At 38.6% G+C, this 15,974-nt stretch overlaps 1 protein-coding gene across 1 annotated transcript; it reads left to right on the forward strand.

Annotated features, from left to right (window-relative positions):
• The first annotated feature begins 442 nt into the window (after positions 1-442).
• On the forward strand, positions 443-14,786 carry LOC139738644 (uncharacterized). The gene is made up of 8 exons (XM_071649260.1): positions 443-559; positions 1,759-1,916; positions 3,920-4,072; positions 9,709-9,827; positions 10,426-10,536; positions 12,199-12,266; positions 14,037-14,163; positions 14,778-14,786. The coding sequence occupies exons 1-8, from the start codon at positions 462-464 to the stop codon at positions 14,784-14,786; spliced, it is 843 nt and encodes a 280-aa protein (XP_071505361.1). The 5' UTR covers positions 443-461.
• The last annotated feature ends 1,188 nt before the right edge of the window (positions 14,787-15,974 follow it).

Genomic DNA, 15,974 nt, shown 5'->3' on the forward strand with positions numbered 1-15,974 from the left:
GTTCGTTACTCCACAGGTTTGTAATTCTGCAAGTTTGTCAGGGACTTCATCAAAGTTCTTAATTTGAAACAAAGACACTTGTTTCAAGTTTTGCATTTTGCTTGTTTCAAAAGCTGCATGACATTTTTTGAAACTGTGCACCCTTTGATACGTTCAGATTTACAGAACCCTATTTCACTTTCAGAATTAAGACACTTTTGAATATCTTCAAGTTTCTGTATGGAATGACAACCTCTCTGGATAGTGACTATGCAGATTAATGAACCATGACGTTTTTCATGCCAATGTACAATGTCTCAGTTATTTATTTTCTTTGTCTTACAGTGTTTTATTTCCTCTGATCAAAAAAAAAAAATCCGCCCAAGTGAGACCCTCGTTACCATACCTTTAATGTACCATGCCATAAACACTCCACACGCAAACTTTTTACCTACAGGACCCATCAAAGCAGTGTCGTCACCATGTCCAACCCGTCGAGTGATGCAAAGTCATACAATGTTCTTAATCCGATCCAGTCAGCTCTTGAGCTAGCGGTCGACCTGCAGAAATATATTTTGAGGTTTGTTCTGAAGAGAAAATCCACCATTCTAAAATGATAACTTTTCGCATGCATGAATTTCTTATGTCTTTTGAGAGGGGCCAAGATTTGCTAAATAAAAGTACTTTATGCAAAAGTTCTTGTCCATACACTTATAAAATGAATACTAGTGGCAATTCATGAAAATTTCACGCTGCAAAAAAAAAAGGCGGTCAGCTCCAATACACAGAAATTTTGTGCCATGAATATTTCTGGTTTACATTAGGTTTCTATAGATTGCTTTTACTGAAACTTGTGTGATGAACCCATTGACTGAATTTGTAAATTTTTGTGTATATAGATATAGACCCAGAAGTGCTTTGTCATGCTGTCTTTTAATGTGTCATCTGGAAACATAAATAGATCTAACTTTTGAGTTTGATAGAAACAAAAATGCTACACGTTATGACATGACCTCAAGGGACCTGTGTTCTCAAAAGTCATCCAAAAATGACGTAGGAATATCGTTTGATGGAGTGTTTTGGTTTTTTTTCTTTTTTCAGCTATTATTATTTTCCAAATACCAGATAGACTCTATACAAAAAGCATGATATACATGTACACCTGGTTCTTGTACACGTTGTATGTCATTCTGTTGTAAACTCATTTCTTAGGAAATTGGCTGAAATTCACCACACACTTTGATACAGGAGCCATTACTAAAAAAAAAAAAAAAAAAATGCTGAAATTTACCATACACTTTGATACAGGAGCCATTCCAATGTAGCCGTCTGTAGGCTACAGCAATAATCCATCATTAAAGGCATCATATGCCAAAATGATTCACAGGCTATTAGTCTAACAAAGCACATACAGACACGAAATATTAAGTGCATCAGAGTAAAAAGAAAATAATGTGAAAGATAGCATATTCATGTGTGCCGAGCACACATTAGGCAGAGCTGATATCCTCAAGATGGTTTTGCCTTGCCAAATTATAAAAAAATTCAAATATTTACCCGTTGAGGACATATTATGGTTTTGCCGCAACACACATTTCCCATTGACACCTGCCCGAGTATACTCCGGACTAGTCTTCAACGGGTTAAAGTACTTGATGGATAGACATCCAGATAAACTACATAATATTATTTCAGCAAATAAAGGCATGATACCCTGTAGTCTAAAAACATTCAAGACAACACGCCTGCCCACTATCGCTCTTTCTTTCATCCCCATAGATTGAAGGCTATGTTCATGTCTGAAGACGGCATGGAGGTGGATTACACACGACTCAAGTACAGCGACCTCTTCACAAACTTCCAAGGCAAGACCAGAGAGCTGCAGGCCATTGACCTTCGACCCCTGACCTCTGACCAGAGAAAGGCATTCTTCATCAGTATCCTTGCATGCAACTCTACACCAAGACAATCAAAATTGTAGAGGGGATTCAAGCTTTTCGTATAAAGCCATTGAGTAATCCATCCAATGTTGACCTGCATTGATGTATACCAGGGATGCCAAGTTCAAAACAATTTTATGAGTGAGATTTTCATGACTCGGAATCTCAACGAGCGAATGTGCACGCAAGCAAGGGTGTAGGAGGGGTCCAACACCCCCCCCCCCCCCCCCCCCCCCCCACCCTCTCCGGTGGCCTCCTACGGTAGGGAGATTTTTCGATTTTCAGCTCTTAATGGTGCTGTCAGGTGCATACTTAAGTGACTATATTTTACTTATTTTGAAAGGCAAAAGGAAAGTATACCTTCAATTTGAGCTATACTCATTATTAGTTGTCCAAATTGCAGACTTTGCCCGATGCGTGAGAAAAATGGGTGCCATGCGTGAGATCGTGAGACGACCCCTAAATGCTTGAGTCTCACTCAGAATGCGTGAGACTTGGTAGCTCTGGTATACACCATTGTAGATGTTAAGTTTAATAGCAAGCCCACTCAAATGTACATTGTAGTTACAGCCATGTGTGTCTCAGTCCAATAGTAAGACCATTCTGACCCAATAGGGATTAGGGATATTTGTTAAATCTGTATAGGCCAGGACTGGCGCTGCATTTTTAACCCGTTGAAGAAAGGCTGACTTTGCTACAACACGCATTTCCCATAGACACCTGCCCGAGTATACTCGGGACTGGTCTTCAACGGGTTAAAAATGAGAGGACACAGTTTATGGGGACAGGGATGTCAAGTCATGTTGAGGATGGAAAGGAGGAGGGTGAGATATTTTGGATCGCAGTTAAAGGCAAAATTTACCATTTGCAGATGAAACGAAAACCCAACATTAGTGCTTAAAATAGTTCTAAAGTGTGAGTTAGGGATAGAAACAACCACTGTGAAAATTTGAATCAGTAAAATCGATTCTAAGTATTGTTAAATGTACAAAATGTGAACAATAGTTATAATAGAAATGTTTCCAACCTAAACCGTATACCGTTACGGTTTATTGAGAAAAGTGCTGATATCGCCTTATAACTTAGGCTTTACTGCAAAACTTTCACATGGAAGGGTGTTTTGTGGTACAACAGACCTACACATATGCATGAAAGGCGATCTCTTGAACATTTTGAAAATGACTGCTCCCAAAGGTAAACTGGACCTTTAATCGTGTCTCAAACTCGGCAGTCAAGCAAAATAGATTGTAAGGGCTTTAATTTTTTTTCGATTGCCATTTCCAGGGTTAATTTCTATTCTACCAAGCATGTAATCGTTATGCCATATAAGCATCAGGTTAATGCTCAGACTGAACAAAGAGTTTTGATTGCCATTTCAAAGTTATAAAACAAGTAAACGGATTGTACATGGAATAAAGAACAGGGGCCACAGAGCACTCCACCCCCTCCCCTGACCCCTGCAAGTGGGGTTCACAAGGTTGTATGTATCCATTCTTACTCGGCTTATCACACCTCTTTGCTTTCATTTAATTCTAATGATTATTTGCAAATGATGTCAACCATCAAAATGTTTTCATTTTATTTTGTTAAATATTAAATGATATGTGTTTGTTGTTTGTTTGTTTGTTTTCCCCCCTTTGTTTTCCCTCCTTCTACTGTAAAAGTTGATGTTTTCGCGCGACTAATTTTTCGCGCTCGGCCGAGTAATAAGAGTTTCGCGTGTTTTTAATTTCGCGGAATTAAGACATCAGCTACTGGAACACATGGCAAGCAAAAATATTTGCGTGCTTTTATTTTCGCGCTAGTTTGTGGTTGCGCGAAATGCGCGAAAATTTCAACACAGCAAAAATTTCCACTTTTACAGTATTTTGATTTATTATGTAAGGCTTTGGTGTCAAGTAGTGAAACTGCTTGGTATCCATACTACAGTACTCTGGATATTATTGGCATTGAGCACTTGATAGAGGTGAATCCTTAGCTTATAAACATCCCGCTCACAGATGTGTACAATGCACTGACTGTCCATGCCCTGGCCGTCAGGGAAAAGCTTCCCTCTTCTGTCTTGGAGATAGAGAATTTCTGGCAGACCAGCGCTTACATCATCGCAGGCCATGCATATTCATTAGATGACATCGAGCACGGCATACTAAGGAGTAAGACTATTCAGAGAGTTTCTTTCTTTCTTTCTTTTATTAAAGGGACTGTACACTACTGGTTGAGGTGAGAAGTCAGGTTTATAAGATTTTTTTTTTCAGTGAGATGATGAGAAACCTCTTATGAAATGTGAAAGAGGAGGTAATTCAAGAAGGATCAATGTTTATTTGATGAGAATTGGCCTTGAAATGGCTGAGATATCCTAATAAAATTGACAGGCCATATGACTTTCATTAGGATCTCTTTGTTTTACCTTTACTTCAGATATCTCAGTCATTCAAAACCGATTTTTGTCAAATAAACTTTTGATTCTCCCCTAGAATTGTATGCTCTTTGACATCTACAAAGTGTAATAGAGTGGTTTCGAAATATCTCACAAAACGTTACAAGCTGAATCCTCACCTCAACCAGCACTGTACAGTCCCTTTAATGTATATTTGTTATACTGTATAAAGCTGTTATTTCTGCATTTAGATATTTTCACAAGTGAGGAGTTCACCGACATTTTGTATCTTTTGGCTTTGTCATTCTGATGTAAACAGCAGTCATTAATGTCCAGAATTGACAAGTTTGGTATTTCCTTTAATGGACACTTGGAATTGGTGGCATTTAGTTCATCAATGCAATCAGAGTTCTTTCTCAAATTACACCACAAATAGGCGGTATGGATACAGTATAATGGTATCTTCCATATGATGTTACTGTAATCCAACTTTTTAGCATGAACTATAGGTAGATGTCTGTAAAAACTTGTGCGGCTATGTAATGATATGAGGTTGTTTTATGGAAGGAGTATCATTAGCGTTTAAAGTCAGTATAAAGTATTGTTTTCATACTGATGATTTTATGTAGCCATGCAGTGACTTTGTACTCCCGTTCTCTACACTTGCTTTTCATCTGTTTGAAATTGTCTTCCTCTTGGAACGACTAGCAGCAAAATAACACTTAGTTACCCTTCCTCTTTTTTTTTAAAGATGATATTGTCATCAAATGTAGAGTTCATTACCTGTTGAATGCTGGTACTGTTGAAGATTCATGGAAGCTAATCACTTTATCAATAGATTCATAGTAGTCCAGGCTAGAAGGCACCCAACCTTGTTTTTTGATATATACAATGTTTTTTATGGTTTCTTGTCAATTCGAGGGTGCTGATTCCAAATCCGATTGATGCCACTCGCGTAACCTTGAGCATTTTCGGCAAAATGCAAAAATCCAAAATGGCCGCCAGACATGCTAATTCGGCCGTGATAAACACAATAATGTGCATTATATGACAAATGATTCCACCAAACTTTGTACATTTCTGTTCCTAGAGTTCCTCCATCTGCATTTGCAAGCGAATTTTCATTTCATATAGGTTCATTTAGCATTTAAAGCTCATTTTTAATTCAAAATGGCCGCCATTCCTATGCTTATGTACTATATGACTGGCAAAACATATGCATATGTGCAATAAGTTGGGTGTCACTTACAATATATAGGGGGGCCTACATATATGACCATTCAATATTCATAAACCTTACGATGTTTAACACAATTTCTTATATATTTCATTTTGTCTCAACAAAAGTCTCAACAATATAAGTTCACTAAACGTCTCACAAGGAATCAATGTACCATCATATTCTACATGCCGGTTAAATATAAAAATGTAATACTAACACAATGTATTAAGGAGCCTAGATACATGGTATTCATCAAATAATGTTGAAAATGGAGGGGAAGCTAGAAAGCAAAGCTTGTATTATGCATTCCCCTAAAACCATATTAACAAAGTACAGAAAAATCCTATACAGTGAGTGCAGAGATACATGCATGGTTGCAGACAAAAACACATCAGGCATTAATGACACAACTAACCCTTTACATTGCATATTTTTTTTCCAGCAAGGAGTTGGGGGGGGGGGGGGGGGAGCAGTCCTGAGGCGAGTTCGAAATGGATCATAACCTCCATCACTTTGATATGATTTAATTTAGAAGTGCCGCCTTGATATTATCGAGCAAACCTGATTTTCATCTTGAATTAAAACATCAACAAAAACTGTTGAAGGCATAAACGAAACTGTCCTAATGCAATACCGTACAAACTGTTCATTAAACATCAACCAAGGAGCAATGTGAGGTACCTCTTTCAGTTCTCTCACAGTTCCAAGGTGTTGATAATATACACTTTGACATCATGATCTCATTCAGTCTTGTCTTAAAACTAAAACTGTCGTTTTTATTGTCTTTAAAGAACCCTTTAATTGTATGTTTAGCAGCAGGCGACATCAGCCCCAAATTTGCAGAATTCTCAGGCTAAAGATGCATATTAGTCCTGCAATTGTTTTAATTGCAACCACATCTGGTGATGTTCAGCACTTCCCCAGGGGTCAGAGGGCGATTATTTGCCATAGAAACAGGATGAAGACATGAAGACTTGCTTGATCACCACCCGTTGAAGCCCTGTGGCTTTGTTGTCAGGCCAGAGACAGTGTTGTAACTTGGGTGGTATCAGAGATGCCATCAGACCAGCATCTGCACCAACCTGTTTGGGGTCAAAGCTTTCAAGTTACAGTAGGGAAATCTAGGCTTGCGGGATTTCAGGCGCATTGATGGCAGGTTGTTCAAGGGGGCATTTCATGAAGTGTTTTGTCAGATCTTTTCTTTTTGACAAACTGTTATAAGCTATTAAATTGCAAATTAAATAGCACATTTGTCAGACAAAACGCTTCATGAAATGCCCCCCCCCCCCCCCCCCCCCCCCCCATGCTATCGTGTTTGGAAGGTCAGGGTATGCGTTGACGGCACTGGTGACACTTGCCATCCTTTCCTTCCAGTGTGAGGGAGAGTGATCGAGTGCCAGTGAAGGAGGGTGGACTTCCTCAGCCTATGCTTGGAAGGCTTGCCACAGAGGGCTACCTTGAACATAGCATTGGCAAGATGGTTACTAAGATGGAAGGCATGGGTCTGATGATAATCTAATAAAGGTTGGGGCAAAGTCTCCAAAAGATGAAGTACTCCGCTATTGTCTTGAGATGGGTCAGTACTCGGCTCATGTCATCGAAGGACTTTCTATGAGACGTAAAGGCAAGATCATCTGCAAACTTCCTACGTGAAGTGAATGTAATATCACCACATATATGTTAAAAAGACCTCTAGTGGAGTTAGTTTACAGCCACCATTAAGGAGGCCATCATTCAGAGTCCTAACACAGCTGGTCTGGTTACCGAGAGCAATTCTGAATTTGCAAATGCTGAAGATTAAAGACAAGCAGTGTAAAGTTGTTATAACACTGCTTTCAGAATGAGGCAGCACTGTACAGATCTCAGAGTCTCCCTCGACATCATAGGCCTATACTCAAACACATTCACTCCGAAAAAACGGTGGTAAAATTTATCTACCATATATAATTCATCTGGGTTAACATTAAAAACTTTGGGGCATTGTTTTCATTCCAGAGATTTGACAACAGGAAGTGAGGTGGTCCCTTTTTCCACTTTCCCCTGCCTCATGTTCTTTCTCGGATGAGGGGACTGAAAAATTTGTATAATATCGCTTTTAGATAATGTAGAACGGGACAGTTAATTGGAAATTTCATTTGTGTCATCATCTAGGATTCAGCCTTTTAATTCATTAAATCAGAATGAATATTTTGATGTTGAACATCTCAAGGCAAGTAAGTATCAAATGTTCATATCTAATAATTTCTGATAAACGATCTTGATGTTGGCGTCAATTCAAGTTTTGGTGGATTTTTCCAAATACCTAGGGAAAAATTCAGATTGAGGTAGCAAATTTGGATGTTTGCATAAAAAAAAATAAAACAGCCTTTGTTAGTAACAACCTTCTGATTTATAATCAGCACACAAATTGGTAAACAGTGTACCTGAGTGACAGAAAAAAAATTGTTTATTTCACACGCTCTGCCGTTCATATTGTGCAGGGGTATATGAGTGGCATCCATTTTGAAGTTTTGTATTAAGAAGAATATAATAAGCCTAAAAACAACAAACATTCTGTTTGTTTGCTTGTTTGTTTGCTTGCTTTGCTAGTGGCACTCATCAGATTTGCATTGCACATGCAAAACTTGATAAAAGCGTAGGTATGTGACTGAAAATTCGTCTTCTATTTCTATGCATATTTTTTGCCATTCATATTGAGTACAGGAGTGGTGGCCATTTTGAATTGAAAATAAGCTTAAAATACTAAACATACCTCTTCAAATTAAAAATTTCTTGCATATGCAAGTATAATTACTCAAGGAACAAAAATTTAAAAAACTTTGATGGAATAATTTGTCATAAAATTGACATAGCTGGGATTATCATTGCCAAATTAGCATATCTGGCGGCCATTTTGGATTTTTGCGTTTTGCCGAAAATGCTCAAGGTTACGCGAGTGGCATCAATCGGATTTGGAATCAGCACCCTCGAATTGACAAGAAACCATCAAAAAACATTGGATATATAAAAAAACAAGGTTAGGTGCACTTTCTATGGAGCCTAGCCTGGACTATAGCTTTTCCTCTTTACAGGCAGCTTGTGTTTGTGCTTTCTTTGTCAAATTATATTCATCTATCCCTCAATATGAAAACAGGTTGCCATGAAATCTGATGAAAAAAAAAGAAAATAAAGATCAATAAGATATTTATCAATAACAGAAAAAAAAAAGATTATGTTACTCATACAGTCAAACCTTTCTTAGCAAACACCTGCTATAGCAGCCACCTGCCTTATACGACCACTAAGAATAATTCCCTTTGAGAGAAAAAGCGTATTACAGAACCTGTCTATAGTGGTCAATTGTCTATAACTGCTACTTTCTTCGTCTCCCTTGGGTGGCCGCTAGATACAGGTTTGACTGTAATTATAGTAATAACAGTCATACCATTACCAAAATACAGTGATATCAATTGTGTTGTTAATTTTGTAGTATTAGTTGTAATAATGATAATGAAATGATAAGTTCATTGTATGGTAAATGTTTCTTGTTTAATTTGGCTTTCTGAGAGCAAGCTGATGATGTGGTTTGAAACAGCTTGCCTGTTAGCCTCTCACATTCATTCACCTTCACTGCACTCAAGGGATGAATTCCCCATTTTAAAGAGATGTTCTCAATTTTTGTCCCACAGTTACCGTATTATCAGTCGAGAATGAGAAGGGCGTTAAAAGTTATCTCAAACACTATGGCCCGAATTCACGAAGGTGGTACAAATGAAACCATGGTTTAAACCATGGACAAAAACCATGGAGCGCCAAGTGTCGCACGTAATATTTCGTTATGAAATTGGTCGTTTAGTTGACAAAATGACCGTTTCGTTATCAAAATTATCATTTCGTGGACGAAATGTTCATTATGTTACAAAATAATCATTTCATCGACGAAACGACAAATTTTGTAATGAAATACTCCATGCGACACTTGGCGCTCCATGGTTTTTGTCCATGGTTTAAACCATGGTTTCATTTGTACCACCTTCGTGAATTCGGGCCTATGGGTTTTATAGTGGCAATTTGATGCCCCTCTCACAATCAGCCGACGATATCATGTCAGGGATTGAAAAATTGTATCTAAGCGGCCTGCTGTCAGGGCGTTGGATAATTGCTGACTTGCTTCCTGTGGGTCGCTGTCCTCAATGTTGTTGACCCTTTAGAGAACAGGCCACACCCCTCTACGAAGAAGAGTTGTTTCCGGGACGACGACCCCAGGTTGACCTTTGCTTTGGATGACTTGGATGCCCGTATCCACTTTGCTCTCAACTGCGGTGCTCAGGTATGAAATTTACTGCAACACCACCCAAGTGTAAATTTTGATGTGGATTTTGATTATTTCTCATGATTATTAAGGAAGTAAGATAACTTGTTAACTCTTCCTGTTTCCAGGAACATGTACTTTGCTTTAACTTGTCAAGTTTTTTTTCATAGGCATTCATTGATCCATTCCACATTGCCACCCGCGTGAGCTATAGTTAAGTGGTAGATTAGCTATTAGCCCACTCAGGTAGCAATGTGTCTCAATCCAATGAGATCGAAGTGACAAAATAGAGATTTGTAGGGATTATTATCCATATATAGATATCTACTCTGAAAATCAAGAGCAAATTTGTAGAAAAAAAAAAGACACAGTACCAAATCACAAAAGAGTTGGGTTTTTTTTGTGTGTGTGACTCAACAGGTATTTAGGCATCCAAAATGGGACCTCTAGATTGAAATTCTGTAGGCGTACTAGATAATCCACTGAGCCAGTTTGGCTTTTTGAAGCATTATGATTCTGAAAAAAAGACAAGTTTTGCCAGCTGTGAAAATGATACATTATCAAATGATACGTCAATTCTTTGGTACACCAAATATTCTGTGCCCTTCCCTTGCAGTCCTGTCCACCCATCAATGTGTACACCGAGAAGAACGTAGAGAGGGCGTTAGACATGGCATCCAGGAATTACCTGGACCAGGAGGTCGAGGTGGATACAGATGCTATGGAGGTATGATAAGTGTTATCCCGTTCCTTATGGGAACCTGGTATACCAGGTTCCCAAGATGAACACAAGAGTGCCTGCTTTCGTGGCCTATATTTATGTTTCTTTGTGTTATAAAGTCCCCAAAATGGGCCTGATAAAAAGGTTAAGAGTTTATTCTATCAGCACTTGTTCTCTTTCTGTTGGAAGAATTTGTACAAAACTCGAATGTACATTAGCGATCAAAGCTGATCACAGTAGATATCTATGTTCGCTGACCCCAGTCATCGCATTCTGGTGCCTGATTTGTGTAGAACAATAGAGTCTGTGAGCCCATCAGCGCATGCTCTATTCATACATCGCCCCCGATTGATATGGGCACATGTAGTTGACCATGGGGAGGGGATGCGTGCACCGCTTGACTGCTTTCGCACAGGTGGATTACCAACCTGTCCGTTCTCTGTCGACGGGCAAAAAGAATCTCGTTTGGGGACATTGAAGGTATTTAGAGAATTGCGGAGCGGGTTAAGAGGATGAAATAATGGTGATTGCTGATTCTTCTGAAAGTATTGATGGCTGTAGGAGCTTTAAAAGCAATACAGTATTAGCCTGTTTATGCTAAAAGGGAGGAAATCTCGAAAGTGACATATCTGGTAAATGAGTGCTACAGTATCACTCACTCTGACATTTAGTGCAAATGTTGTATTAATTGACCCACATACACATATCTCTCAGCAAGTTGTGTATTTTTGCTCCAACCTTGGAATTCAGACGTTAGTGAAGTTTTTGCAGATAAAAAAACAAAATTTTAGAGGATACATGTACATGAAAGAAGAAGAAAAAGAAGGAGAAGAAAAAAAGAAAAAAGAATGAGAAGAAACCACGAGCATGATTGAACAAGATGGAAATATTATAGTAAATGAATTGCACAATGGGTAATCATGCCACAAACTGAAATACACAGAGTTCACCTTGATAATAATAATTGTAGCATTGTAACTGTAATTTCAATTTTAGTAACAGTAATTTTGATAGCAGTTGGAAAAAGTGCAATCTGTATCTTCATTACCTCCGCCAAGGGAGGAGGTTATGTTTTCGTTACCGTTGGTTTGTTTGTTAGTTAGTTTGTCCGTGTGCAAAATAACTCAAAAAGTGGTTAACGAATTTTGATGAAACTTACAGGAAAGGTTGAGAATGACACAAGTAACAGATGGCTAAATTTTGGTAGTGATCTGAGAATTTTGGGGGAATTTATGAAGGATTTTTAATATTTTGGCAGGTACGAGGGTCAATGAACTTGGAAGTTCAAGCTGCGCATTTTTTAGGTTTTCATACGCGCACTAAAGTGCATGCTCCACTTTCTGCTAGGGCGAGGCGCGCCGCACAGCTGAGGGTTTATGATGTAACAAAGGCTTCTAGAATTTTTCAGCATGCATACCTATGGGATGGAAATCACTGATCTCTATGGAAGAGCCCAAAGAACTTTTCCCCAGTGGTGGAGAGGAGAAAAATCTCTTTGGGAAGAGCAAGATCATCGGTGGAAAGTAGCTGCTTCGCGGAGATCTGCACTCTCAGAGTGCTTTTCTAGTTATTGTTATTGTTATTATTGTTTAAATAGTATTGCTATTTCTGTATTGTAAACCTTTGTTATTATCAAAACCATTGTTACCATCATTATTATTATAACAGATCAAGCTGCCTGCCCTCCTGAAGTGGTATGGATCAGATGCTGCTGAGACTCAGCTGGAGGTGGTCAGGTGAGTTGAGATTTATCCCGTCTCTCAACCTTTTTCATCACAAAACTTTCCCTCTCTGCCACGAGAGTTCAAACCTTCTCCTAACTGTCGCTGTGTCTTCCCTTTAAATTCTCCTCTCTTTTTTTTTTCAACTGCTCAAGATTTATTGAAGAACCAGAAATTTTTGTGTATTTTTATAGTTTCGCAACTTTCGGAAGGGCCAAGGTTCGCAAAAATAAAATGCAGGCTAAAGTTCTTCTCTACACTGTGTGCATCGAAAGACAGTGACAGTTCGCAAAAATTTCGTGGGGGGAAAAATGTCGTTGGCTCCAATTCGCAAAAAATTTCAGACCATGGATATTTCTGGTTTTACAGATTAGCTTCCTCCTGCCTAACCTGAAACTGAAGTCATCAAAATTTGTTGATCAGTAAGGCTGAGATAGCACCAGGGAACATCTCTTATCCTAGAGCTAAAGCTGGGCCCAGGATAAAAAAGGACATCCTGCTCCTTTTGTGTGCTAGATGCACACATGCAATATTGTGTACCATTACATTTAGTCTCCAGTTTTCGAAAGGGTTCAGGTAGGGGGAATCTCAAGTTTAGGGGATGTTTGGGGCTGGAATCTCTGCGCCATGCTGTATTCTCAGAGAATCTTGTCTACTACGTGCTTTCCTTCATGACTGGGTATGGATGTTCACTGAAACTATTACCAACACCAATGCAAACCCTTGATTGTAAACCCTTCATATCAAAATCCATATTGTACTGTAGGATATTTCATTGGGGAATTCATTGCATTGTTACCCTGTTGTTGGGTTGTCTCATATATGCTAAGGTCAAGTTCAGATGGGAATATAATGCATGTTTTCTACTTACAAGTACATTGTAGTTTTACATGTGATGATGATATCATAGAATGAACTGTCAACAAAAAGCTATTGCATAATTCTCTTTTAATCCATATCTTGCCACACTGGACTTTGTACAGAGTATTGCATTTTGACACCATAGCAGGCAGCCCAATTTACTTTCAGATCACTTTTTGTACCATTTCGATTGAGCGTCAATCAAATAAGATTGTGTTTGATATTATTTAAATGCCACCACTTTAAATACGCTTCACATTCCCAACAGTAATGACATCACATTCTTTTGTGTATACATGTATTTGCTGTTTTACCACTTTGATGACATCCAACCCCATTCAAAAAGGATCATAGGTTCATTAAACTCCTCTTTTTGGAGCAACTGTTAAGTAATTACTCTTTCTGTTTTGTTTTGTTTTGTCTTTCTTTTCTGTATCGTTGCTAGGGCGACAATATCTCGTATCAGAAATGTTGGTGAAAATGACTTTTTTTTGAGTAATGGTCAGATAATCAGTTTAGTGATGTCCTGTCCAAATCCTAGCTGTCTTACCCCCAAAATGAAGCCAACACGGCTTGTCAAAGGAAAGGATTTCCCATTTGATACAATGCTTTGTCTGCCATGTTTCTTTTGCTCTCCTAAACATTTGACATTTTGTAGATACGAGGTCTTGTTGCCCAAGCGACGATATGCATTATGATCAGGATTTTATTGGCGCATTTTGTTAAGATGTCACTTTTTCATGCAAAGATGCAGAATTTAGGCTGTGGTAGTATCAAAGTTCAAGCCACTTTGTATACAAAGATATAAAGTAGCTTCATGTAGATATATGTCAGGCCCTTTCTTTCATTCTAAATGGCATCCATGTATATTGCTGATAATGTGACTTTCCTTTGTTTAATGCTGGTCATCATCAATCTCCACAGGTGGACAGTGCCATATCTCAGCCAGGAAAAGGCAGAGCAGGTACGAGATCTCCTGGGGGCGAATGGTGCAACGGGTAATGTGACCATCACGTTCAAACCGTACAGCTGGGCTATCAACTCGGTTGACGTGAGCCGAGCGAGTTGCAGTGATACAACTTAAAGTGCATAGGATCCAACGGGGTAGCGTACAAAGAGTTGGTTAAAGTAAAGTCAGCAAAGTTGCTGATACACCACAAATTTTCTGGCTGTTGGCAATATGAGAGACTTTTGAGCTTCAGATATATTCCTTGATTTTAATAGCCATTGGGTATGTGACTTTTTTTTTTACTTTATCCATCTCAGGATATATTACTCATTCTTATTCTTTTCTTCGTCTTTTTCTTTGTTTGTTCTCTTTTGTCTTCTTTTTTCTCCTTTCTTCTTCATCCTTCAATGGATGAATCTTTCTTTTTCAATTTTGGTAATTGTTGAGAGATATTTTCTATTGCAAGAAAAGTAAGTGAAAAGCTAGTAAGGCTACCATGGTGCTTTCGACCAAAACTCCTTTGCTAGTCTGAAAGAGAGGACCCCCCCCCCCCCCCCCCCCCCCGCCCCATTTCAAAAGTATACTCCTGAATCGTGTAGTAAGGTAGTCCAGGTTCTTGACTGGACTGCCAATTATCTAGAGGTAGTTGTGAATGTTTCAATTGGAAGCCCATAGATGGTGATTGTATGATTTCCCGTTATGCCCCATTCCCACAGGGCATTTAGAGTGATCCAGGAGCACTCCTGAACCCCTTTGAAAGCTGTATGAGCAGACAACCAGCAGGACTTTTAGCACTCTATAAAGTTATGTCCCTCTCAAGGCTAGGCTCAGGAGCGCTCCTGAAGTGCTCTAACTTCTGTATAAACGATCACCAACATTTAGAGCACTCCAGAAATGGAATATAGTGTGCACTGTGCAATCCCCATGCAGTTTGTTTGTTAAAGGTTCCTGTGCACATGACAGTTACCATGACAATTTAATATGCACCTCTCGGTCACTTTGTGTGTGGTCTCCACGAGCTGTGATTTCTGATTTCTCTATATGAACAAATTCGGGGAGGCATAAAGTAAGTTGAAGCACTTCACAAGCAGTCCTGGACCAGACTTTGCATCAACGCCCATTCTGTAAGTAATAGTGGTAAAGAAAACATGGATATGTCCATTCCGTTTTGATTGCTGTTATCAGCAAAGTTCTTCTTGTGTACATCTTGTTCTGTATTGGTATGATACATCTTAAAATGTACTTTATTGCACATCAAGATTGTTCATTAACACTCCATGTAAATCCCGTACATGTACAGTATTTCTCAGCTGATAATGTACCAGAACTCTTTTGCAGTCTTGTCTTCAGTCTTGGAGTTCCTGCAAAAGAAAATTTCCACTTCTTATTTATTTCTTCATATTTTATGCACTAGCTGTGTGCTGATTCACAATGGACTTCAATGGAGTCATGGACACACTTTGCTTTTTAAACAGATCACAACTTTACTTCATAATGTCCTTTGCTGCAGTGCCTTTTTTTTTATCTAGACATAAAGCCAGATTCTAACAAAGCACTGGCAACTTCCTCTTGAACCATCAATCCTTTGTGCACTTTTAAAGGCATAATTTACCATTTGCAGATGAAACAAAAAAAAAAAACAGCATTAGTGCTTCAAAATAGTTCTGAAACATGAGTTAGGGCTAGAAACAACCACTGCAAGATTTTGAATCCGTATAAACGATGTTAAGTGTTGTTAAATACACAAAATGTGAACAATAGTTATTATAAAAATGTTTTCAAGTTAAACCGTCTACAGTTACGGTTTATTGAGAAAAACACTGATATCTTCATATATTTTAGGCTTTATTGCTAAAATTTTGTACAGTAGGATGTTTTGTGATACAACAGACCTACACATAAGCATCAAGTGT

Source organism: Diadema antillarum, unplaced genomic scaffold (assembly GCF_040938485.1).
Source record: "Diadema antillarum isolate AM-2024a unplaced genomic scaffold, OU_Dant_1.0 seq00000762_RagTag, whole genome shotgun sequence".
NCBI lineage: Eukaryota > Metazoa > Echinodermata > Echinoidea > Diadematoida > Diadematidae > Diadema > Diadema antillarum.